The sequence below is a fragment of the Natrix helvetica genome, assembly GCF_964273705.1.
Source record: "Natrix helvetica genome assembly, chromosome: 1".
Classification (NCBI taxonomy): Eukaryota; Metazoa; Chordata; class Lepidosauria; order Squamata; family Natricidae; genus Natrix; species Natrix helvetica.
Window position 1 is genome coordinate 232,225,199 of NC_138548.1, and position 26,898 is coordinate 232,252,096.

Below are 26,898 nucleotides of genomic sequence, written 5' to 3' on the forward strand. Positions count from 1 at the left end.
TGCTTTTTATGAAAAAAAGTTGCGGATATATTTACTGATTGAGGATCTGCCCTTTCAGCAGTCAAGCAGAATGTTCGATTATGGATAGTATAATTCACATAATATCAAGATATAAAATAATGTCAAGATACATGCTAGTTTTGCCTGCTTACAAATGACTTTTAGAACATGAATCATATTTCATGCTATTGTCCTAGGCAAATATAGCCTTCCATAAACATTAATCAAAAGAACAGAACTAAACTATTCCCAGTGTATTAATCAAATCTACCATGTGTGTGTTGGTCATCAAGCATTATTGAACTACCAGTCCAAGCAACCTTTACTGTTAGGTATATCGGCTGAGACTACTGGGAATTGTAGTTTAGCAATCATCGGAGGAAGATAATTCCTTTGTTTTGTTTTTTTTACCAAGTATATACTGAGCCATGAAGCAAGCTTCCTTATTCCTGTTCCCATGACAATAAGGACTAGAGAGCTTGACTACTGTGCAATGATATATTTAAAAAGGATTGGGGGGGGGGGGGGGGAAGCAGCTTTTTAACAAAAAACATTTACCATGAGGAAAAAAAGAGGACATGGTAATCCATTGCCTGCTACTCTGAAACTGAAGGGTGCTGAAAGAAAATCGGAGTAGAGGCATATAGTTTTTGCAGTGTAAAATTAATCCCTGAAATATATGATTAAACCCCCTTCCATTAGCAGTCAGCTCAGCTTCTTTTCAATGGCATACTTGTAAATTAGTTTGTCATCCACTGCTATATTCCAAAATTATAAATTCCACATACCCAAATGGTTGCAATGAATTTGTTTCCAAGTGCTTAAGATTGGTGGTAAGGAAACACAGGTAATCCTTGATTTACAACTGTTTGTTTACTGACCGTTTGAAGTTACAATGGCACAGAAAAAAGTAACAAGACGTAAGTTCACCCTTATGACTGTTGTAGCATCCCCGGTGTCGTGTGATTTACCTTTGGATATTTGACAACTGGTTCATATTTATGATGGTTGCAGTGTCCAGGGGTCCTGTGATCACCTCTTGTGACCTTCTGATAATCAAAGTCAATGGAGAAGCCAGATTCTCTTAACTGAGTTTAAGGCTGAGATAAGTTCTAATTACATATGTGGCTAAGATTTATATGTGAAATAGCCTAAAATGAAGTTGCGTTACCTATCCAGGAGGAAAAAGAGGAAAACATCTCTACCAGATATGATCAAAACTGTTCCCAGCTGAAATGTGTTTTCATTTTAAACAGCACCTTAATTTGAGATTTTTCTACTTAACTCCTTAACCAGTCTTAAAAATCTGTCGCAGAACTAAAACACAGACATGACACATAGAACGTACAACTGTGACTTGAACATGAAAAAAGTCAGCATAGGATACAGAACAGTTTGAGAGAAACAGAATATTTACTCATGTTAACATGTACATAAAATGCTATGAATTTAAAACAAAACCAGCTGTGGAATTGTTATCATGGATATAGCACTTTTTAGAGCATGCTGATTCACTTTGACTGAAGTGGCATAAAAAAAGCCACTTGCTAACAAATAAGCAAACAGACAAACAAAGCTGGTTTATTCCACTTAGGCTGGAGTGGTTCTATTTGCTTCTCCTGGATGAAAAGAGAATAGCAGCAGAAACATTTGTGTCACTTTGCCTTATCAGGAATCGCTTTGCTTTATCAGGAACAGCAAGTGGATGTCCTATAAAATAAGCTGTCAGATGAATACAGACATATTGTCAATATATGGAGACAGAAGTGAGAGAGATTAACTTAATCAAAGGTTGTATTGGAAGTGTAGTAAACTACTTTCCTTAGTGCTCTTCATGGCACATGCTCAGATTAGAGTGCAGAGTACTATAGCTTAAATTTATTATTTATTAAATTTATGTAGCAGCTGAACTCATACATAGGTGACTCTGGGCGGCTTCAACATTTATCAAGATAGCATAATTCCCATTTTTTTGTTCGCTTGCTAGACTTGGAGAACTAAAATCTTCAATATTTAGATACAGCTGTAAGATACAGGTCATTATTGCATACACATTCAGTGAACAAAAGCCATCGATAAACACAGTGAGTAAATGAGAATGCTTATATGTACATTTGCCACATGGCCCTGTGGTAGGTGAGGAACACAAGTAACCTTGCTTCCGGGTCTAATTATTTTTAACTTTTTAATAGTGTACAAGGGAAATAAGTGTCCATCACTGTTAAGTATTTTCCAGAAAAGGGAAATCTGGATATTTCATCTGCTTTTGGTTACAGGTTAAGATAACATGAACCAAAATTTAGAATTTAGCTAGAGCAGGGGTGTCAAACCCAATCACATTGCGGCAGGGGTGAAATTCAGCAGGTTCTGGAGAACCGGTAGCAGAAATTTTGAGTTGTTCGGAGAACCCGCAAATACCATCTCTGGATGGCCCCAGAGTGGGTTGGGAATGGAGATTTTGCAATATTCTTCCCCCAGGAGAGGGGAGGGAATGGAGATTTTACAGTATCCTTCTCCTGCCACGCCCACCAAGCCATGCCCACAGAGCCGGTAGTAAAAAAAATTGAATTTCACCACTGCATTGCGGGCTGTATCATGACATATCGGAATTATTTTTGCTGTTGCGGGGTCGGGTGGGCATGGCCTGTGGGGGCTGGATGTGATCCATGGGCTGCTTTGACATGCCTGAACGTTGAACATCACAGATTTTTCAGCATAGTGAAAAATCAGAAGATTGGAATTTGGACGTCTGAAGTAACCCTCTGAGCAGTGTAGAATTGTTACAAAAGCTGGTACAACTATATTACCCAATGCATATATATGCACCGTGGGTGATGCACTGTGGACGCACAGTATATGTATAACAAACTGTGTATAAATAGATCCTTAGTGTAATATGTAACCCTAGTCTTCCTCCCCTTTCTGCGAACTTTCTTCATGTGGGATCTGATCTGAATGCTGGCACAATCCAGCAGTCCCGTGGATTCCCTTGCAGGGGAACTAAAAGTAAAGGAAATAGCACAATTGACAAAAGCCACACTACTAAATTGCACTTTGGACATCGTATCTCTTGTCGGTTTTTACAACAGAATAAGAAAATTTTGTTGATCTGCCATAAACGTATTATTAGAAGTATAAAGCTATGGTGATTTGAAAACAAGAGGTTTGTTTATACTCACACAGCATCAGGGACTTTATTATTAAGATGTTGTTTTTCTAGAAACAAAAGATTTGATCTAGTTGAGAAGCTGCCAAATTAGAATATGATTCTTGATGGGAGTTAATTGTGTTTCCCAGTGAACACTTCTATCTTCTGGATAATGATATGCAAAGAGGAAATGATTTTAACTAAATACACGTTTAGTTTAGACTATGAATTACCTGTAACGAGATACTAATTTTTATATATGCTAAGTAATGATGTGAATTTCTAAATTCGCCAGGCATTATCATCTGTTCCTTAGGGTGATAATGCATTTCTGCTAAAAGCCTGCAAACCAAGAAACTCCCCTTGCCCAACCAACTTTCCAATATCCAGATTTTCACAGTAGGTGGGATTCTTTGCCCGAGCTATTGTGTATCTCGAGCTATTGTGTATCTCCAAGGATCTGGCATAAGGATCAGTTGCAGGATCAAAGGCCTCACTAGAGTTTATTGATTACTCCTACACGCATTGCTGGGATGGGCAGGAAAACCTTCTCCATTTCTAAGTAAGAAGAATATCATTCATTGGAAAAAGAAAAGTGCAGATTCAGGAACCACGGCCTCCATTGTCACTTTGTTCCCTAAAAAGCAAGAGGGGTGTTGTCCTTCAGCATGGGGAGGAGGACAGCTGGTCATAATCAGGACATTTAAGCAGAGCCGGGTAATTACTGTTCATTTGGAGAGAGGCATCGCTGGAGATGTCAGAAGGGCTGCGTCCCCGCACCCATGCCTCGGGGTGAAGGAACTGGCCTGAGTAATCGGAACAGTTGCTAAGACGGGGTCGGTAGAAGCCAGAGTGTGGCCGGTACATCTCTTCAGCAGTGTATCTTTTCATGAAGAGGTAAACGGACATGACACCCGCGCTCTGCAAGAGAGAAAGAGAAACAAAGCAATGCCTTGATGCTTGGTGGCCCTTCTGGTCGAAGGATAGGGTGCAATGCGCTATTGATCCAAGCGGACAAGGCAGCCATTGCAATGAAGCATGCATCTTTCAACATCAACAGTTCCATTTCTCACAATCTGCCATGATTAGAACTCTTCTCACTGAAAGGAGCAGATCTGTGGTAAAGATTTGCTGGTCAAACTACTTTGCGTTTAAAATATAACATCAAGTACCAATTCACTTGCTATTGACAGTAAAGCCATCAATCACTGTCACACTGGTCCACACTTTCGTCTGACAAAAATATTCCTTTGCAGGTCTTCGAAATCAATAAGCAATTTTGAAACCTGTGATGTTTACGGAGATAGACCTTTTCTTTGGGCTTCTAATTCAAGGCTTTTGGCGGTAGCTAAGAATCACAGTAACCCAACTGGATAGCTTAGAGGGAAATCACTTTATTAGGATTCCAATTTCAAGAAGACCGAATAATTGATTTGTTCTTCTTTTTCTTATATGAGTAATATTCTCGGAAACTATCCTTTCCTGCTGGGATCCAGTTTCAACTCTGTAATTTCTCTCAACCCCTTTTAGGCAGCATAGGATTATGAGCTGCACCTTCAAAAGAAGATTTCTAAAACGTTCTCCATATAAGAGGGAGGCCCAATATATTTACCAGCTTTTCTTTCTTTCAAATGATAATCACAAGGGAACAAAATCTCATTTAGAGGAATCAAGCTGAAGTAATCAAGACCTGGAAACATGATGTTCAGGAAAACTACGATAAACTGCTTAGATGGAATAGAGGTTATGTTAACTGAACAGATAATACAGGAATTGGGCACAACTTAATTAATTCCTGGCAGTATAGAACAATTTGTTATTTTAGCTCAATTTACTGATTTGTCTATTGCCTGATCTACAAGCCTTCACTCAGGGAAAATGCTCTTTCTCTAGTATCATTTTCAAATGTTTTTCCAGTATGGATCACAAATCTGTATTGAAAATATGCTTTGGAACTGAAGAGGAATTACCTGTTATAAGCAGATAACTAAACAAACATTTAAGACAGGGCTGTGATATACCTAAGTGGGCTGAGCATTCATCAGAGTTCAAAATAAATTTCTAACAATATTTCACAATGTGGCACATGTATAAACTTTACAATTTTTGATTTTGATGTTACTGAGATCATAATGATAGGGTACGACTGTTGTATCCTGTGTGGAAGGGAAGAAAATTCCAGCAGTAAAGCTAATTTACCTTATTTTGAAGCAAGAAAAAAAAACCCACCTGTGTTGCTATAATCAAAATGGTTTCCACAGTTATTAAAAATCTGGAGTCTAAACTCGCCTGAATTACACTGAATGTTAGTGTCAACTATTTTATAAATGGCAGACCTCTGACATATAACCTGCAATCCTAGAATTCTCCAGCTAGTATGGCTGTTGCTGAAAATTATGGGACTTGTTGATCAGATATGGACAACAAGGTGTTCAGATGGGGGAAGACTGCTGTGATGGAATTATTTTGTTATTAATTTAAAGGAACGGCAATCAAAAATTGGCACAATATGATTGTCATGGAATACACAAGTCAGTCCTTTGGCCCCTTGTCCCTTCCCCTAAAAATATATACAGAAAAGATAGCAAACGTATGTTACCAAGTTTCTGATCAGGCAACAAAAATATGTACTTTCCATAGCATGTCTAAAGTGCTAATCTTACCTCAGTTAGGAGGAAAGAAATGGCAGAAAAACCAAATGACCAGCCATATTTGTAAGTGAAGTATGTCTCTGAATCCTTGGTTCTATTGAGCATTTCATCATTGATGGTGGAGATGTACAATACGAGCCCCACCACCAGAGATAAACCTGGGAAGCAAAAGGTTTTGGTCAAATATACAGGAAGAAAAAAATAACCTACTGCAGGGAATCAAAGCAATCTTCAGCTCGCTTTAGGAGAAGCTTAGAAAACACATGATCCCCCCAACTGCTATAGGAGAAACCTCTTCATTCTGGTTCCTACTAGAATAGTGCATCACCACCACAGCAATATCTAGGTGTGTGGACTTCAAGTCCCAGAATTCTCACAGAGGACTATGCTGACTGTGGAACTCTGGGATTTGAAATCCACACAACTAGAAATTGCCAAGATAGGCAAAACACTGTTGAATTATTGGAAATCACCTTCCAGATGACCTTCCTGGGACTGGGGGTTAAGAGAAGTGACATCCGCTCTTATCCTGGACAAAAATTAGGGAAAGATGTTGTAGGACTCGTCTCTACTCCTGGGAGTGAAGAGGAATTAAAGTCTAAGAATATCTAAAGACCATAGATTTCCCAGTTTGTTTTAAGGGGGTATTTGCAAGTGTGGATAGGGAAGAGGCATTAGGCCAAAGTTGCATCTGTGGTTACTGAGAAATGAGGATTTAGTGCTGAATTAAGCGACAGATTTAAATTCTTAGATATTCTTCTTCTGATCTACTTGTAGATCGCAAACTGTAAGTAAAAGCTTTTAAGCTCTACAGCCACAGTTGCTTGTTTAATACTCTGTTAATGCTATGAATAAAATATGGGCTTTCACCCTCAGATGGAGACACGTTTCCAGAAATCTTTTTAGTTCAAGCCTCGTACATTAATTCCATTCACCGTTATGTCATAGAGCAAAGAAAGTTTGTCTAGAGCAGGGGTGTCCAAACTTGAGAACTTTAAGACTTGTGGACTTCAATTCCTAGAATTCTGGGAGTTGAAGTCCACAAGTCTTAAAGTTCTCAAGTTTGGACACCCCTGTCCTAGAGCTACATGGAACTGAAATGTAACCAAGATTTCAACTGTGAGCAAACTACAGGCTTTTATTGCTGATTTTTGCTTCCTTTATAATCTGCCCTGTAATTACATAAATAAAATGTATCTTTACATTTTTCTTTATAATTTTTTTTTGTCTTTTAATGACCCTGTAATCTCTTGCATTGGGGTGGAGTCTGAATGCAACTGAATGGAGCTGAGTGTTTACTGGCCAGATGCCCTTCCTGTCGCCAATGCAGAGTTCACAGCTGATATTTACTCATTGTGCCCAGAGAGAGAAATACCTGCCGCTACCTTGGACAGAACTCACAAGCCTCCTGATTGTGAGGTGAGAGCTCCACCTCTAGGCCACTGCACCACTCCATAATATTAAAATATATCTCCTTGATGTTGCTAAGCCAAATAATCTTCCATATTGTATTTTATTTTGCCATGAATTTAGAGCTCTACTTCAAATATTTCAGTTGAAATACACTCAAAAGCAATTTTATCAGAAATATGGTGTTATTGTTTTTTTTAAATAACAGCCATAGTAATGATGTACAGGATATATCAGCTATTGCAAGAATAAGGCAAAACTGTGACAAAGAATCTCTAAAGTGTCACAGAAACATCCAATTTAATGGAAGTTTTAGCTGCATCTTTTATCTTGTTTGGTTTTATTTATTTAAAGGGATATTATATTTAGAAATTGTACTTTATGTCCATTGTTATACATCCTTGTAATAGACTTTGGCCCTTACAAAAAAGAGTTTCATTTACTTACTATGTGATTGAAATATCACTTAGGAACAAAAATTATCTAATCTGTTTACATGCAAAATGTAAACACTTTCAAAGGAGCTAACTTAAATAAATAGGGCATTTATATCAGGTTGCTAACATGGAGTTTGCCTGTCTCCCATCTTCTTCTCTTTTGGGGGCATTCTTATAACTAACTATAATATATGGAGGTTGAAGGATTTGGTTGATTGATTCTGTTTCTTTTCTACTCTTTCTCCAAGTAACTCACAAGGAGTCTAATCCTAAAACTGTCTTTGTTTTAGTCTTACAACTTTGTGTTTTGTAAGAAATAGCCTCTAGCTCAAAACCATCTAATGCCAACTTGAGGCAACCAGGGTCTGCCTTTTACAGATAGCATAACAAATGTTAGCCATACTCAAAGAAAAACTAGTATTTAAGCAGCTGCACAACTATGGCATCCGGTGAAGAGAGGCACACTGTCATATCACAGTACAAGGAAAAGCTAAATTCCACGTATGCTAATATTCCTAAACTGTTGCCTATTCTGTCTCACTTCTCAGACACCTGCTCCAGTGGACTGAATTCAAATATAGCTTCCAACAATGGTGGTTTTGAAGAGAGAGAGAGGGTGGGAGGGAGGGAGGGAGGGAGGGAGGGAGAGAGGGAGAGGGAAGGAGGGAGGGAGAGAAGGAGGGAGAGAGGGAGAGGGAAGGAGAGAGAGGGGGGGAGAGAGGGAGAGGAGGGAGAGGGAAGGAGGGAAGGAGGGAGAGAGAGGAGAGTGAGGGAGGGTGGGAGGGAGAGGGAGAGAGAGAGAGAGAGAAAAGAAGATGCCACTTAAGATGGCATCTTAAAACTCACCAGACAAAATAAAGAAAATTCCAGACACGAAGGCCAAGATGGTTCTATGTGGCCGAATATGTCCAATGTTGCTCAAGATGAATCCAATAAACATGAAAAAGAGACTCACCAGGGGGAATGGGGTGGCAGAACGAATCATTTCTATAAAAACCATAAGTGAGAAAGAGTCATTGAGGGTCAAAATAAGATCACAAGTAGAGGGGGATATTTTTTTGTACTTATAATTCATGAATTTTCCAGTTTCTTTTTTTTTTTAGTCTCTCTTTCTATGCAGTTGATTTTAACCCTTAAATTTCAGGATCACAAACCAAATATGTAAATATATTCTTATCTGATATTTTGGAAACAAATGTTAACGAGTGAGGCAAATGTCATGAGAAGGGATTCCCTAATCACCACAAAAATATACAGACACATGCCTACAGAACACCCACTCGTAGAAAAGATCTTTCTGCTTTGCATAAATTTTACGTTATTTCTTTTCCAAATCTGTTTCCTTGGCTTGTGTTTCTTTTAATGATAAGTCCACCTGAAAAGCTAAGCCCGCAGTAAGGAAATCTCAAGACTCCGTACGACTAACCTTGTGGAGGTAATATACGTGAAACCTTCTGAATTACTGAACTACACTATGGACAACGTGCATCAGTAGAGAACAAGGTCCACCACCAGAAGACCTGTCAATCCAGTGGGAGAGAAGGGTCACCTCCATTATAGCTGCTGGGAGACTGAAAAAGAGGCTAGGTTTGAGAGTAGTGGTAAAAGCATCAGCTTTAGAGCCATACTGTCCTACCTCTCAGAAAAAGAGACCTTAGGGACCTACTGCTATGGGGTAATTCCATATTGAATGGGGCAAATGAGAGTATCTTCATGGATTACTATACATCTCCTTATATTAAGTCTCAATGGCAGCTTTATTGACCTTTCCATCCGTGAAGGCGGGCCCTTCTCCCACAGGGCATTTTGGTTTCATTCCTAGGCCTCCTTTTTCAACTTTCTTAACCAAATTTGTGATAGGGAGGTTTCCTTCCTTTACATTTGCTTTTATTCTTCTTTTGTGGGGTGGAGAAGGATTTGAAAGGAAGAGCTATCAGTATCCCCTTTCACCTGGGTTATCTATGGTATCATTTTTGTCAAGGCAATCTGATTTCCTCCAGATGTTTTGGACATCAATTCGGTCAGTGGCTAAGGATGATGGGGTTTGCAGTCCAAAATATCTATAAGTCATGATGTTGCCTACTCTGGACTTGTTACTTGCATGATAAGTTGACTAGGATAACGTTGTATGTTCTGTCCACATTATCCATTGCTTGTATTCTCTTTCCACACTGTTTCTGGTGATAGGTACCATCCTTGATGAATGATGGCATTGTTGCCATGGACACTAGGAGAATGCCTGGCAGCATTGCTCTTACTGCATTTGCTCTTATTTGAAATAGTAACATACTGGTTTGCTGCTTGAACAATTATCAGATCACAGCAACAGTACATGGGAATCAACAGTGGCCCAGTGGAATGAGATAGCAAGAACAGCAGCGAAGTCCTTTCTTTTTCCTCTCTTCTCAAGCACTTAGATACAATCGAGTTATCTTCAAAGCAAACAACCAGAAATCAATTGAAAATGAAGCAACAGTCCAGGCTTCCCTCCTTTCTCCCCCACAACCACTTGTTCAGGTAGTGCCACGACAAGGACTAGGTGGCACCAAAATGTGTTTTCTTCATCAATTTGGCACCATCTAGTGGCTATGTGCATTTTTGCAAGCCAGATTAAGACTCTTATCTCTTTTCTACATAAGGACACATAAACCTTCCCTGACTCAGAAAATAGGAAGCACCTACTTAAAACATTGATAGTTGATTCAGAGGTCAGCTGGACATTCATGGGCATGACGTACTCTATCGTGAAACACCTCCCATGTTCTTCACCTGCAAGAGGAGAAATCTTAGAGAAATGATCTGCTTTCTTTCACACCCAAAACTTTATTCAAAGCTTTAAAGGTTTTGAGTCAATTGTTCTCTTCCCCACTACTAATCAATGAGTTCCTAAATTTCCAAAGATTTCAGGCTAGTCCATGCAAACAATTGCAAAAATGACTAAATAGCAAATATAGAGAATCTAGGTGGATTTAGTGCTTTGTAAGGGATTGTGGGATAGGAGTTCTCCTAGAGAATAAAAGAAAGAATTACAAGAGTGAAAGCTACACAGTTAATGAATAATTGAGAGAGCTGGGTATGTCTGGTCTAACGAAGAGGACTATGGGAGATACGATAGCGGACTTCCAATATTTGAGGGGTGTCATGGAGAAGAGGGAATGGACCTCAAAGCACCTGAAGGTAGGACAAGAAGCAACCAACAGAAACTTATCAGAGAAAGATCTAACCTAGAACTAAGGAGGAGTTTCTGGACTGTGAGAACAATTAACCAGTGGAACGGCTTGCCTTCAGAAGTTGTGGGTGCTCCATCACTGGAGGCTTTTAAGAAGAAAGTAGACAGCCATTTGTCCAGAATGGCTGCTTAAGTAGAGGGGTAGACTAGAAGACCTTCAAGATCCTTTCCAACCCTATCGTTTTCTGTTCTATGTTCTAAGCATAGGAGGCCTTTAATTGTTTCTCTGTCCCATCATAATCCTAAACTATATTGTTTCTGTCAGAGAATTCATGACTGGCAGAGACATGGTAACAAGGTCAGCCAATGAATAGGCATAGCAACTAAGTCAGCCAATGAGGGCTGTTTAGAAACTGAAACAGTATTTTGCTGGAGACAGCTAGGAGCCTGGGGATGGCTTAGGCTCAGCTTAACTGCCCTGTATAGAGGAGGTTTTCTTTGTCTGTATTAAGCTCTGAGTGCTATGCTGAGAATTAAACTGGTCTGCTGTTCTGATCTGGAACTGAAGAACCACTCTTGGTATTGTATATTTACTTCATGTGTTATTATGTATATTAAAAAAGTTAATGAATCCTGCTGAATCAGTTATCTGTGTGAGCTTTCTGGATGTTATTTTTCTGCAACAAACTCTGACAATTTCCCTCCACACCTGCAAACAAATCTATATGTAAATTTACTCTGAAGGAAAGTCCTACAGTGGTCTGAACCAGAGTGCCAAATGCAGGCATGAGCCTCCTGTCCACATCAGAACTCAAATAATTAAATTCTTCTCCTCACCATAAGAGTTCTAATCCAAATAACCCCCCTAAATCTGCTCCTTACTTTTAAAAAGCAATTCACACATCCGCACAAGTGCTAACTGCCCATATTGTGTCTCCAAAAACCTGCCACTTAAACACAGGGCTTGCAAAGTATCATGAGCAAAAGAAGATGATTTGTATGTACTTAAGACATTTTTCTGATTCATGTTCGTTCTGGGACTGTGACTTTTATTATTATTTCATCTTTCTAATGACAGATAATAAAGACAAGGTCGGGCATCACTTTCTTGTTCTTCTTGGGTTTCTGGCTCAGCTATGGACAATTAGCTCTTGAAAGGACCCTGAAAGCCATTCACCTAGTTAGACAACTCATTGAGTCTGGACTGTGGTATCCCTACCATTCATTATAGCACTGGCACTCTTAAGATAGCAAAGGTCTAGAGAAGATTGAGAAATTTATTACACAGGAATGTGGTCCTGATCCTGGTGTTATTAGGAGTCGTTCCCTCCTCTTTCTCTTAACTACAGATACTCCTCAACTTACAACCATTTAATCATCATCATCATCATCATCTTTTAACTACCCCATAATCCCTTGCGGGGTGGAGTATGGGCAACTGAATGGAGCTGGCAGAGTGTTTAATGGCCAGATGCCCTTCCTGTCGACAATGCAGAGTTTTTCTTCAGCAGATAATATTGTCATTGTGCCCAAAGAAAGAAATATCTGCCTCTACCTAGGATCCAACTCACAGCCTCCTGATTGTGAGGCGGAAGCTCCACCTCCAGGCCATGCCACCACTCCACAATCATTCATTTAGTGACTGTTCAAAATTACAACAGCACTGGAAAAAGCAACCTACGACCATTTTTCACACTTGGTTGTAGCATCGCCATGGTCATGAGATCAAAATCCGGACGCTTGTTAACTGACATGTATTTATGATTAGTGTTTTAGGGCAGGGGTGGCATCCTACTGGTTTAACAACCGGTTCGCTGGGTCTGTGCTTTGCTGCACACATGTGCACAGTTTACAGAGAAATCCGCATTCGGCATTTCACCTGCAGGAGGAAAACAGCTGAGGCGTGGCAATCCACTCTGCCACGCCTACCAGCTGGGCTTCAGAAAAGGGAATAGAGGTGAGTGTTGTGGCCCAGCAGGATCCGGTTGAGCTGCTGATGGACTCGGATAGCGAGGAACCATATGAGTCTGCCCTGGACGATGTGGAGGACCCTGTGCAGGGTTCAGACTCAGAGCAGGGACCAGAGAGGCTGGTTAGCCACCAGGAGCCGCCTGAGGCATGGAGCAGTGGGGAGGATCAAAGGCAGTTTGTCCCTGATGCTAGATTGAAAAGGGCTGAGAAACGGAAGCAGCAACTCCGTAGGCAGACTCACAGAAGATGATTAAGCACAGGTGGTTGTGGATTGGCCCCTCCCAAGAGAGATTATAGATGAGGCATTGGGAGGGGACATTTTGCAGGAAACAACCGTTCAAATTAGTAGTTAAGAATATCTGTGTATTCTAGCCGTGTCTGTGAGTTTGGACTATCTGTGTTGCTTCATTTGAATTATCTGGGTTGCTCTATTGAACGTGAGTTGTCTGGGCCCTCAGCCAAAGGATTCGTTATCTCAGTAACTAAACAGTGGCAAACAGCCAAGCCTGTGTTCTGGTTTATTCACTGGTGTGTGTGTGGGGGTGTCAGAACAGGTGAGTATAGCACAGGGTCGGGCGGGTGGGACCAGCTGAAAGATGGAGTAAATGGGTTCGCTCCCAGCCAATAGGCAGAGCTACCGGTTTACCCGAACTGGTCCGAATCGGTAGAATCCCATCCGTCTTGGGATCATGCGACCTTCTGACAAGCGTAATCTTTGAGGAAGCTAGGTTTGCTTAACAACCATGCTACTAACTTAACTGCAGTGATTCACTTAACCGTGATAAGAAAGGTCGTAATATGGGGCAAAACTCACTTAATAACTGTCTTGCTTAGCAACATAAAATTTTTGTCTCAACTATGGTCACAAATTACCTACAGATCTTTCTGGATGGGTTTTTCTAACAGGTAGATTTGTATGCCTATAATGATTCTGTCTGCATCCATGTACATCTACATTGGGTATCAGATTTAATTCATTCCAAACCATTTAATAGAGAGGGTTCCCCATCTTTAAAATAAGCTAGCCATTCCCTCCCCTTTAAAATACTTGAAAATAAAAAGAACAAAGTAATGTGGACATGCATTAAAAAAAGAATTATTTCCATAGCCATTTGTATAAATTAAATCATAGGGGGGAAATTAATGGCATTTCCTAATCCTCTCAATACTCTTAAGGCAGGAAAAATAGAAGCATGGGGAAAACCAGATTTACTTATGCCCAAAGCACCATACCTGCCAAAAAGCAAACCCTCCAGAGGCCAGAATGCAGAGACATCTTGATTTCTGTACTTTGGTTTTGGGGCAGGATGATCCCTTCCTCCAGATACAACCAATAGTCGGTGCTCACCGCAATCCCCAGAAATCCCAATCCGCTCACAGCAAAGACACTGCTGAGCAGAGTCAGCGCTTTCCTGCCGCAGGTGCTCATTCTCCAAAGCATCAGGGTACGATGGGGCACCAGAGAACTCCTGCATGGACAAAGACATCCGTTGTCACTAACTGCAAGCTCTTCACCTCTGTGGAGCAAAACTACATCTACTCACCTTCTCTCTTATAGTCACTTTGAGCAGATAGCGTATTTTTCGGAGTATAAGATGCTCAGGAGTATAAGACGCATCTTAGGTTTTGGGAAGGAAAATAAGAAAAAAAAATTCTGCCTCTGCCTACCAGCATCCATCGGTATTGATCTGGCTAGCATCCTTAGCAAACAGCCTGGTCAGCTTCAGCACATTAGCCTGATCCAGCACGAGCAGCTGATTGGCGGGTGGATCGGCCTCCCAGAATACCCCCAATCAGCTGTTCCCAGAGATGAACATTAGCAACATGTTACAGGCCTTGTTGGGGCTGATAGGAAGCTTCAAAAATGCAGCTGACCATCGCAGGGCACTCCAGTGAATTCAGCAAGTGAAGCATGGAACTGGTCCAATAAGGCAGCAGCTGTTCCAGCTTGCCATTTTGGCCTCTCTGCCTCACATTTACAGCCTCCGAATGCTCCATTTGAGACCTGTTCAGGGCTGTGGGGATTGCCAAAGCACATAGCTGCCAATCGTCTCCCGAAAACGCGATGCGCAGAGGCCAAAAACGGGGCGTGCGGAGACCTAAAAAGCGATGCACAGAGGCCAAAAACGCGATGTGCGGAGGCAGCGATGTGCTCTGGTGATCCCCACAGCCTTGAACGGGTCTCAAACGGAGCATTCAGAGGCTGAAAGCACGAGGCGCAGAGGGCAAAAATGCAAGCCACAGAGAGGGCAATGGTCTGTGGCAATCCCTGCAACCTGGAACAGGTCTAAAATGCGATGCAGGAGGCCAAAGGTTGGGGGGCAGTGGGTGACGTATTTGACGTATAAGACGCACCCAAATTTTCACCCTCTTTTAGGGGGGGAAATGCTTCTTATACTCCAAAAAATACAGTACATCATACTCCTAATAAGATAAGGCTACAATCACAAAATGTTAGCCAGGATGTAGATTTCCCCACCTCCCCCACGTACCTCTTAGTTGCCATCAAGTGGTAGTCTGAATCTTGTTCGCAGACAGAGTTGGCACATAAGAAGGTGAAAATCCAAGTTGTAAAGAAACCTTCCTTCGACTTGTCATAGAGCAGTTTTACTTAATTATTATGCAGTTTCTACAATCCAGTTTAGGCCACAAAGGGTCTGAAGTGTTGCCCATCAAAAACCTTTGCATGGATTGCTCCAGGATACAAATGCAATTAAATGCACAAATAAATAAACATTAAAATAAGGGCAGATATAGTAAAGAACTTATATAAAATCAGAAAGTCCTAAGCCAGGACTCAAGGTTTTTTAAACCACATGCTTTTATCTGAACGAAATATCCCAGAGCTGGGAATGTAACCTGGGACAGATAAAGGTAATTATAGAATGTGATAGCTCACCAATATGTGTGGCAACATGCTGTCAAACTGATTGTTACCTGGAATGTCCCTTTTTCTCTCTCCGTTGTAATATTTCCTATTGGCTCATCCAGTTATATCTAGTTTGCTGCTGGCAACCCACTTGGAATTGGATGCTAGCAGCAGCCACGCATCAAAAACAACAGGCTGACATTGAGAGGAAAATTTCCCCATTGTGTCATTACATTAACAGCAGGACAGTTAAACTGGATGTGACATGACTAGAAGACTTCAAAAAGTATGTGGGAATAGAACAAGGGACTAACGTAAGTTCTGGCTACTACTGCTGGGGGAATGTTGGGTGCTTTGTAAGCCGATGAATGTCCCATTTGAATTTGGGGCTTGTCCCACCAACCTGGGCATTGTGATGAGGTTCTTCAACAGACTTCAATCAGCATGGAAAGATTTCCCTTTAAAAAAAAGTATTTGAAGTTCCCCAATCTAGATGAGAGTGGATAACTTTTCTCCCCCCCAGGTAAGGACTGTTCTGTGTCGTAATGGAAGCCACACTGAAAAGGTGATGACGCCATGCCTAAAAAGTGAATGAAGTCAACAAAAATGAGGTGGATCTAGAGCAGTGGTGGCGAACCTTTTTCACCTTAGGTGCCAAAAGCACGCACATGCGCTATTGCACGCGATCACATGCCCATCCCCAATAATTTAATGCCGCCCTGTGCCATGCCCCCTGTGCATGCCCCCTGTGCATGCACCCATGACCCCCCTGCCCTGTGCATGCGCGCACAGCTTTCTTAGAGCATGGGGAAGGCGAAAACGGCCCATTGTTCAACTTCCGGTAGGCCCGGTAGGTCCGTTTTTCAGCCTCCCCAGGCTCCAGAGGCTTTCAAGCCTGGGGAGGGCGAAAAATGGTCCAACGCGCAAACCGGAAGTTCGAGAACGGACTTCTGGGTTGTCCATTGGGCGTTTTACTCCCTCCTGAAGCCTCCGGAGGGCAAAAAACAGCCGAAAATCAAGGCTGAAAATCAGCTGGCCAGCACACGCATGCGCACTGGAGCTGACAGGGCAATGCCTCGCGTGCCCTCAGAAGGAATGCCATAGGTTCGCCATCACGGATCTAGATAATAATCCCTTGAGCCCTAAATAATTTGAAATGGATTGCTTCCAAGGTTTTAAATTCAGTGGTGAAATTCAATTTTTTTTTTACTACCGGTTCTGTGGGCATGGCTTGGTAGGCGTGACAGGGGAAGGATACTGCAAAATCTGCATTCCCTGCCCACTCTGGGGGAAGGATACTGCAAAATCTCCATTCCCAACCCACTCTGGGGCCATCCAGAGATGGTATTTGCGGGTTCTCCGAACAACTCAAAATTTCTGCTACCGGTTCTCCAGAACCTGCTGAATTTCACCCCTGCCGCAATGTGATTGGGTTTGACACCTCTGCTCTAGCTAAATTCTAAATTTTGGTTCATGTTATCTTAACCTGTAACCAAAAGCAGATGAAATATCCAGATTTCCCTTTTCTGGAAAATACTTAACAGTGATTGGCATTTATTTCCCTTGTACACTATTAAAAAGTTAAAAATAATTAGACCTGGAAGCAAGGTTACTTTGCACTCTGGGGGAAGGATACTGCAAAATCCCCATTCCCACCTCATTCTGGGGCCAGCCAGAGGTGATATTGCCAGTTCTCCGAACTACTCAAAATTTCCGTAATCGATTCTGCAGAACCTGTCAGAACCTGGTGAATTTCACCCCTGGTTAAATTATATATAAACGTTTAGAGCAAGCATAATAGAATCACACTAAAATACAGCCGGGGCGGGTGGGTAGGAGTGGAATTCTGCCAGTTTTCATCAGCAAACAAACCTCCAATGGTCTAAAAGCCACAAACTGGTAAGGAGGGGGTGGGTGGGTTCAAGAGCAACTCAATCCTGGTCAGAATAAAGTACAATTTCAGTCATAAATTAAACTTTGTAATAGCAGATAGGGCAGTAATTAATTCAAACTAGGTCATTTTTATATAAAAGGGAAAACCCCTTGAGAAGGCAGTTGTAGAATGTAAACAAAGGAAAATGTAATACTACTGAAAATCAGAAAGAAAGAAATTAAAACATCAAATAAAAAAAAAAACCACAGAGGCAACGAAGATTTCTTGACACTTTGCAAAAGTCTAAGAGCTCTTCCACAAGTCAAAATGTATTCCATCTGCACAGATGACAAAGTAGGTTAAAAACTTTATTTTAGCACACTTTCACAACTCAAATTAAATCTGACACCTGAAGCATAGAAGTGTCAATAGTCATTAGAAACACAATCTCCTTCAGAATGAAGGGATGTATCAAACAACTATAACAGTGATGGCGAACCTTTTGTGGCTCGCGTGCCAAAAGTGGGGGAAGTGCAAGGGGGTCATGTGCGGGCGCACCACATCCATAATGCTATGCGCACGACCCCAGCACTCCCCTCCCCGATTTTGGCGTGCTTTTTTTGCTCTCCCCAGGCTCCAGAGGATTTATAGGAGCCTGGGGAGAGCGAAAACAGCCTCCCCCCCCAGAGGCCCTCCGGAGGCTTCAGGAGCTTCCCTGAAGCCTCCGGAGTGTGAAAAACCAGCCCTATGGGCAAAAAACAACCCAACAAGCAAACGGGAAGTCACTTCCGGTTTGCTCATAGCGTCGTTTTTTGCCTTCCGGAGCCTTTCAGGGAAGCCTTTGAATCCAAAGGTCATGTCATTTAGTGCCAGTAGATCCACAGGGAAATGTTATTTGATTAGTCCAGTAGCTACAGAGATTCCATAGTACAGGGCTGTCAAATTCCCAGCCCGTGGGCCAGATGCGTCACAAGCTGGCCACGGCCACACTTACTTTAGCGAAGCGGGAAAAAGTCCCGATATGTCATGTGACGCCGCTGAAACATCATGAGTTTGACACCCCTGCCATAGTATGACTGAAAAGCAGAAAAGGAATTGGAGCAATTCTAGGCCTTCTTTAATTACCCCTTGATTTCTAGCTTTCAAAAAGATGATACTCTGATAAGCTGTTATGTAAAACAGACTTGAACAACAGCTATAGAAAACAAAGAACCATCTGCCAACTGAAAAAAAATATGGGGTCATGTTTAAGTAGAGGAGACATGTGATATATTTTGAGAAGAGAGGAGGTATAACTGAAGGCTGCCACATACTTTTATGCATGAAGCTGATTGAATTGGATTGGATTTATTAGATTTATATGCCGCCCTTCTCCCAAGGACTCAGGGCGGCATACAGCATTAAAAAACACATAGTACAAAAGTTAAAAGGAAATTAGAAACAGTCCAAAAAACAAACCCAATTTATATAACACTCACATTTTAAAAATTAAATAAAATTAACAGGCCAGGCCGGCTTGCTGGAAAAGCCAACTTTTTAGGGCGCGTCGGAAGGACCGGAGGTCAGGGATTATGCGAAGCTCCGGGGGCAGCTCATTCCAGAGGGAAGGCGCTCCCACAGAGAAGGCTCTCCCCCTGGGGGTCACCAGCCGACACTGTCTGGCCGACGGCACCCTGAGGAGGCCAACTCTGTGGGATCGTACTGGACGGTGGGAGGCTACTGGTGGCAGTAGGTGGTCTCGCAGGTACCCTGGGCCTAAGCCATGGAGCGCTTTAAAGGTCATAATTAGTACCTTGAATCGCACCCGGAAGACAACCGGTAACTAGTACAGGCCGCCTAAAAGGGGTGTAACATGGGAGCACCTAGGTACCCCCATGATAACCCGTGCGGCCGCATTCTGGACCAGCTGAAGCCTCCGGGTGCTCTTCAAGGGCAGCCCCATGTAGAGAGCGTTGCAGTAGTCCAGGCGAGAAAGGACGAGGGCATGAGTGACTGTGCACAGAGCATCCCGATCCAGGAAGGGGTGCAACTGACATACCAGGCGAACCTGGTAAAAGGCCCCACTGGTCACGGCCGTCAGATGTTCTTCTAAACTAAGCCGTGTATCCAGGAGGACTCCCAGATTGCGAGCCTTCTCTGAGGGGACTAAAATTTCTCCCCCTATCATCAAAGATGGAACAAGATGCACAAATCGGGATGACGGAAACCATAGCCACTCAGTCTTGGAGGGATTGAGCCTGAGCCTGTTCCTCCCCATCTAGATCCGCACAGCCTCCAGGCATCGGGACATCACATCGAGGGCATCGTTTGGGTGGTTTGGGGTAGAGATGAAAAGTTGGGTATCATCAGCATATTGATGATACCGTACCCCAAAACCACGGATGATCTCGCCCAGCGGTTTCATATATATGTTGAACAGTAGGGGTGAGAGAACCAACCCATGGGGCACCCCACAAGTGACGCGCCTGGGGGTCGATCTCTGCCCTCCAGTCAACACAAACTGCCATGATAAATTATGATGGCACCAAATCAATGTTCATCTTCTAAGAGTCGGAATTTTAAGAGTCCTCAGCTTCCAAAATGCTCACACATATCATAGCGCTATCTTTTCTCTAACAAGATGTGATTAGAGTAGAGTACAGTATACCCTGTTTCCCTGAAAATAAGACCTCCCTGGATAATAAGCCCAATCAGGCTTTTGAGTGCATGCGCTAAAATAAGCCCTCCCCCAAAATAAGCCCTCCTGGAAAATATTGCAACTCAGCAGTAGCCATGAGGTGACCATGCTCATCACCTCCTGCACCCCAAAAATAATAAGACCTCCCTGAAAATAAGGCCAAGTGCTGATTTGGGGGGAAGGGGAGTTTCAAAAGAAAATAATACCCTGTCTTATTTTTTGGGAAACACGGTAGTATAGTATAGTATTAGTATAGTATTAGTATAGTATAGTATTGGAATGGTATGGTATAGTATAGTATTAGTATAGTATTAGTATAGTATAAGTATAAGTATAGTATTAGTATAGTATAAGTATAAGTATAAGATAGTATAGTATATGTTATATTATATTATATTATATTATATTGTATTGTATTATATTATATTATTAGTGTTATATTATTATATTATTATATTGTATTATTTATATATTATAATTATATATTATATTAATGTCACTTTGTAGGACTGCCCCATTCTGAAGTAGTATACCAGGCCAGAAGGCTATGGACCATGTACACCATTGACGGCCATGCAACTTTCTGACCTCTCAGCAGTCATTGGAGAGTCTTAAGTATGTTTACTTAACACCCCAGTGTTCCGGACTATATAAAGCTGACTCTGATCAAAAGGAAAGTCTCACCATCAGCACTTGCAAATAAGCCAATTGTAAGTGTAGCTGCTGACTGGCTGGTGCTGTGCTATTAATTACAAGCAGAAGATGCTTAGAGTCCCACACCAACCTCTTGTTCTCCTGCTGCCACAGCAACAAAATTCAGTAGGACTTATTCTTGGGTGCATTTATCAAATGCAATTTCAAAGACAATGTGTTGAGTACTCTTGTTTAACATTATTGGATCCATTTGCAGTGAGAACTTGGGTTTTCATAATTAAACCACTAGTTCCGATGCATCCTGGCAGGCAAGGCCGTTTTTAACACACTTCCAGAGATCAATCAAATATGACGGCCATGTTGAGGTAATCTTGAAAGGATCTAGTACATCAGAAATGGCACTCCTTCCGCATCCCTCATGATTTAGTCGTGGCTCTTCATCCCTACTGAAGTGAACTGGAGGAAAACCAAAGAATATTCTATCCAGAGGACAGAGCCATTAGTTGGTCAAACGCCAGTAAATTAGCTTTCAATGATTTGTGGATTTTACGCTCAGCAACTGCCATTAAATTCAGTTTTGAGTCCTGGCACACTGAGGACATGATATACACGTACTGTACAATGTGCTAAATAAAGCACAGAAAATCTTGTCTAATGCCAAGCCTGTTCAATTCAAACTCAAAAGATGTGTTTGTTATTATTGCACAGGGTGCATTTTTAGATGTTTTGGAGTGGATTTCCATTTCCTTTTATAAATCTTCCTTTTTAACCTTAGAGCTGTCTTTGGGGGTGGGGTTACAACTGACATTTGCAAAATCTTATTAGACGCATGTTGGCTTGTGTGGGCACAAAGGATAACTCCCAAGTGATCATATTTTCTTTCTATCAAGACAAAAGCTGGGGAGAACTTTTGAGTCCAAAATCTTTTTATTTACTCCTGGATATACATCATTTTCCTGCTCCTGCTTAAACAACAATGGGAGATGGGTTTAAATCCCTGCCAGAACATCACCAAACTAAGATTTCTTCCTTTGGCTATGGATCTCTATTGGCTTCCTTCAAAATGGACTCCACTTTTGGGACATCTTTCCAGAAGTGAAAGGTTGACATCAAAGCAAGTCACAAAACCAAACAGTAAGCCCCCTAACCGGGGTGGGTTGCTGGGGGTCGCAGGGGTTCAGGAGAACCTCTAGCTAAGATTCTGTGCAGTTCAGAGAACCCCCCCAAATCCCACTCCTGGCTGGCCCCTGCCCCTCCCCTCCCAGGAGTCCCACACGTTGCATTTTAAATGTAGGTAAGTGCAGGGCATGCATGGAGGCTCGGGGAGGGTGAAAAACAGGCCTACCGAAAGTTCAAGAAGGCCGGAAACGGGTTTGTTTCTGGTCTCCAGAGCCGGGGGAGGCCATTTTTGCCCTCCCAGAAGCGCAAGGAAAGCCTCCAGAGCCCGGGGAGAGCAATCCCCCCCACCGTGGTGCAGGAGGCTGGCTAAGCCATGCCCACTATGGCTACACCTACCCAGAACCCGGGCAGAGAACCCCTTGCTAAAAATTTTGAAGCCCACCCCTGAACCCTAACTAGTGAAACTTACTATATGAGCCCATTAAAAAGATAAGACATCCCACCAAGACAACATTAATTCATATGTATAGTTTTCTTGGAAATCTTGCTGTTGTCTTATTCCAGTGGTGGGTTCCGGCCGGTGGTAGTAGCCGGGAGCAATGACCACCGTACCAGTATGGTGGCTCATTTGGCCCACCCGCTCATGTTCCATAGCTGTTTATAACGTGACCGGCCAATTGCACATGCACGCAGTGTGCAGCGCCTGCGCGACCTCCAGCGAGCAGGTGAGTGTTGCAGAGGTGGTGTCCGCATGCGTGCGCAGCACGCATGCATGACTAGGACACCCGGCCCCATGCGCAACGTACCAGTAGCGACGGGGACCGGAACCCACCACTGCCTTCTTCCCTATCTTACCCACAATCTTGGAGTTTGCTATGGTTTCCCATCCTAGTATTGGCTAGCTTTTCTCACCTTCCAAGTTCAAACTGCAGCAAGTGCTGAGGTAATTGTTAAACAATAAGAAATGCTCTTTTAGCATTCTGGGAAATTGCATCTACTACAGCTGGAAAATATCAAGCTGGGAAGACTCATCTTTTGTTAAGTAATAGACTACTTTGTCCTGATCCTGACAACAGGCTGAATCTGTGAAGTTGTATTCTAAAAACACCTTTTGAAAGAAAGCAAGTTTTAATGTCTGAATAACAGACAGATACCAATGACCATGGTTACTTTTTGGAGCACTTGAGAGAAAACAAATGGGGCTTGGGAAGTCCTCTTTGGAATGACTTGGCTCTTTCTTCTGGTTGCACATCTATTTCATTCCCTGAAAAAATTCTATTCCATTATTTAATATCAATAAAGGGCATTCATAGATTTGAAGTTAGATGGCACCAGTTTGCTGATGATACTCATCTCTTTTTTCATTCCTGCTACTTTAGAGTTAGATACTGTACATTCAAGGTGTCCTAAACGAGTTTGATGTGGAAAAATAATCTGCAGTTAAACTCAGAAACAATGATTCTGGAGAATGGATTTTAGGATTCAGGAAATATGCCTTTTAGGAAAAGGATGCACCCCCATTTATAGGCCATATTCTAATCTGGCAAGATTTCTTATGATAGACAGACAGCCACAATATTGGTGACAGGGATTTGTCACCTGATAAATCACCAGAAGGTGAAAAGACCTGGTTTCACTCACACGCCTGGGCCAACTTATTGCCATGTGTTCTTTTTTTAAATGGGGCAGTCCTTGAACTTGATGCAAAAATTGCAGCTGGCCCAAAATACAGTGAGTGGAGCGTAAAATCACACATTGTCCCACTGATGAAACAGTTGCTGAGTACTTGCTTTTCAGATCAAATTCAAGATGTTCCCTGTGATGCTTGAAAGGTTACATGGGTGTGACAAATTATGAGTGGAATTGAAGCAAGCCCTCTTCTTCCAGTCTTTGTATTTTGAGTTATATCTTTTTATTAATAATTGATTTTATCAGGGTTTTTTTAAGAGAGGGGGATTGCATTGCTGCAATTAATCCAGAGGTGTAAAGTCAGTTGGCCACATAGAACTTTGGAATAAATCAATCGCTAATTTCTTGCTGCAAAACCTCATTTTAGTTTTCTGTCATGTCAACTGGCATCAACCTCATTCTTTGCAGGCTCCTTCTTAAAAGCTCCATGCTATTCTCACCTCTGCCCAGATGCCCCTATGTAATATTGATGACCACGGCTTATGACTGGCACTGCCTCTGATGTTGCTCTGTAGATGATGCCAGCCATAAGCAGAAGGCATCAATATTACATAGGGGAAACTGGGTAGAAGCAGGCAAGGGAGGAGGAACTCAGAAATTGCATAGAAGAGCTCCAGGGAAGAGGATTTGCAAATAAAAAGGAAATCATTGTTGTCACAGCAATCTTTGTCTAAAGGAATGTTGTGTCCTCTACAGGTGAAATTGGGTTAATTAGACTGCTTGTATACCCAGAATTCTGATCAATTTCAATTGGAGTAAGTTTTCCAATGCTTTGCAAATGAACTCCAGGTGGACTGAATAGATGGGGGTGGGGGAATCAAGTTACCATTTGCAGTCTTTCAGCTACTAGTGATGGAACATGTCCACTGGCCTTATTTGCTATTCTATTTCATACGGCCAGGACATTTTTTTTCCTTCAAAGTCTAAATATTTGCCTTTTGAAGACCCAGCAATTCCCCCATCATCTACACATCAATTGAAACAGAAGCCTGTAGGTTGTAATCCCATAAAAACCCCTGTGGGAATAAATTCTGTTTAAATCAAGGTGACTTCCATCTGGAGGGTACCTATGCAGGCTTTTCCAGTAAGGGAGTATTCCAGATGGGGAGAAATTTAAAGGCTAAGAGCAAATAGCTCGGATTAAGGGGGAAAAAGAAGAGAAGGAATGCAAATTATCTGACAAGGGCCTTTTGAAATTAGCTCTCATCTCAAAACCAGATAATTGGTATATAAAATAATTATTGTCTATAATGTCTCACGTTGCTTTCTGTAATTTTCCTGCATTCCCCCCCCCCCTTTTTTTTTTTGCTATGCAACAATTTCTTCCCTTTCAGTGCTTTAGGATCCATTTTTCCTCATGTCATCTGTAGCTGAATTTGTTTTCATTTATGTTTTAACATTTACTGCTCATTCTGTTCTTAAATATTTCCTTGCACATCAGAAATGATCCACTATGTTAACTGTTACTGCAAAAATCACCCCACATTAATTCAATGGGACTTCCAACATGATAAGAGTACAGTACTCTCTTGTCCTGGAAGGATTTCTTTCAGAAATGTCTTTCATTTTTTAAAATTCAATAATAATAATCAAAATACTAAAAAAAATTAAAAATCCAAATTGTAAGAGTCTATTTTGGGTAAAGTTATGTTTTCTTTCTTTCCCATTTTTGTTATTGTTGTATGCCATCCTAAACAATTTTTTTTGTTCTATTCTCTCTTTAAGAACAGAGACTGAAATTGAAAATGTTAAAATGGCTCTGGTACTCAGTCCATCCCTTTTCAGAGGCACCAATTGGGGAAGCCAAGAGAGAAAAGCATCTCCACACTCTTGAGAATAGAATAGATTTCTTTATTGGCCAAGTGTGATTGGACACACAAGGAATTTGTCTTTGGTGCATATGCTCTCAGTGTACATAAAAAGACAAGATACATTCTTCAAGAATCATAAGGTACAGCACTTAATGATAGGGTTAGGGTACAAATGAGCAATCAGGAAACAATAAATATCAATATAAATCATAAGGATACAAGCAACAAAGTTACAGTCCTGCAGTCATAAGTGGGAGGAGTTGGGGATAGAAACGATGAGAAGACACAAGATTCACCCTTTTTGTACGTGCAGTGGTTATGTCTAAGCACATACAAAATGGGCACAGCTCAAAGTACCCTGACATAGCATGGCTTTCACCATTTTGATTGAAAACCTCCAATTTGGCAAAGATCTTTTTTTTCAAACTTCCATGCAAATTTGGAGCCTTTTAAGGTAAAATAGCTGCTCTGATTGCCAGACTCACAAATTAATTTCCAACTGAAATGAAGTGGGAACGAAGCTGCCTAGTACCTCAAAAAAGTCAATTGGTCCTGGAATTAACAATCAAATATCCTACGAGCCAGACGTCGCGATGACACAACATGTGGTCTCGATAGTCCAAGACCACTGTTGATTCTTTTACCAGCTGCACGGTCTATATGGACCTAAACCGTCCCGGAGAGACGGTAACAGGGAGACAAATCCTTGCTGGTCTCATGGACACCGCAAAGTCCCTGATCGACCCAAGGGAAGTTCCCCAAGCGGGCGATAAACAGACAGCCCCCAAGCTGACAAAGTCAGAGACGGCTCCAGAAAGAAGGCAGTGAAAGTGAGTCCAGCTGGTGAGATTTTTTCTTTGAGAATGATTGCCCAAAGAAATTTTAAAAAAAAGATAAATTAGTCCTTTAAGCAAAAGAATAAAGCGGCGAAATTTATCTTTATTGGACTGCCTTAGAAAGTTTTTTTCCCCCCTTCTTCTATGTAACAGTGTTTTGTGGATTGAAGTGATTGGAACGCTTCCCGTTTCTCCTCTTAAGTGAATGGTTTGATTTTTTCCCCCTATTCTGTGCTACCTTTATTTTTTGGTTGATCTAAAACTGTTTTTACTTTAACAATCCTTCCTCTTACTGTTTATTAAATTTTATTAAAGACACTTAGAGATTTTGTTTTCCTTAAGTTTGATACAAGTAAGAGAAAGTTGAATCTGCCACTCGGAAGCCAGAAGTTGGGTTTTTTTTCTTTTTTTGAAACAAAGTATCCTTTGCTCTATTTTCTCTGATTTTGTTGACATTGTAACTAGAGGGTTTGTACCCTGTCTGTAGAGACTGATAACGACTCAAGGACACGGACTGTTTTCTTGTAGGTGTCTTTGTGGAATATTTTGGACAAGGGAAGGGAAAGAAAAGATAGATCCCTCAC

General features: G+C 41.6%; 1 protein-coding gene across 2 annotated transcripts in view; it reads right to left on the reverse strand.

The window, feature by feature from the left end:
- Window positions 1–645: 645 nt before the first annotated feature.
- Window positions 646–26,898, reverse strand: part of CACNG5 (calcium voltage-gated channel auxiliary subunit gamma 5) — a 60,446-nt gene continuing 34,193 nt past the window's right edge. For both annotated transcript variants that reach the window (XM_081946464.1, XM_081946465.1), the window contains 5 exons: window positions 14,020–14,255; window positions 10,329–10,415; window positions 8,493–8,633; window positions 5,812–5,957; window positions 646–4,069 (listed from right to left, as the gene is read on the reverse strand). In XM_081946464.1, coding sequence (XP_081802590.1) covers window positions 3,812–4,069; window positions 5,812–5,957; window positions 8,493–8,633; window positions 10,329–10,415; window positions 14,020–14,227 — 840 coding nt within the window. In that variant the 5' untranslated portion in view covers window positions 14,228–14,255 and the 3' untranslated portion in view covers window positions 646–3,811. The remainder of the gene's footprint in view (window positions 4,070–5,811; window positions 5,958–8,492; window positions 8,634–10,328; window positions 10,416–14,019; window positions 14,256–26,898) is intronic.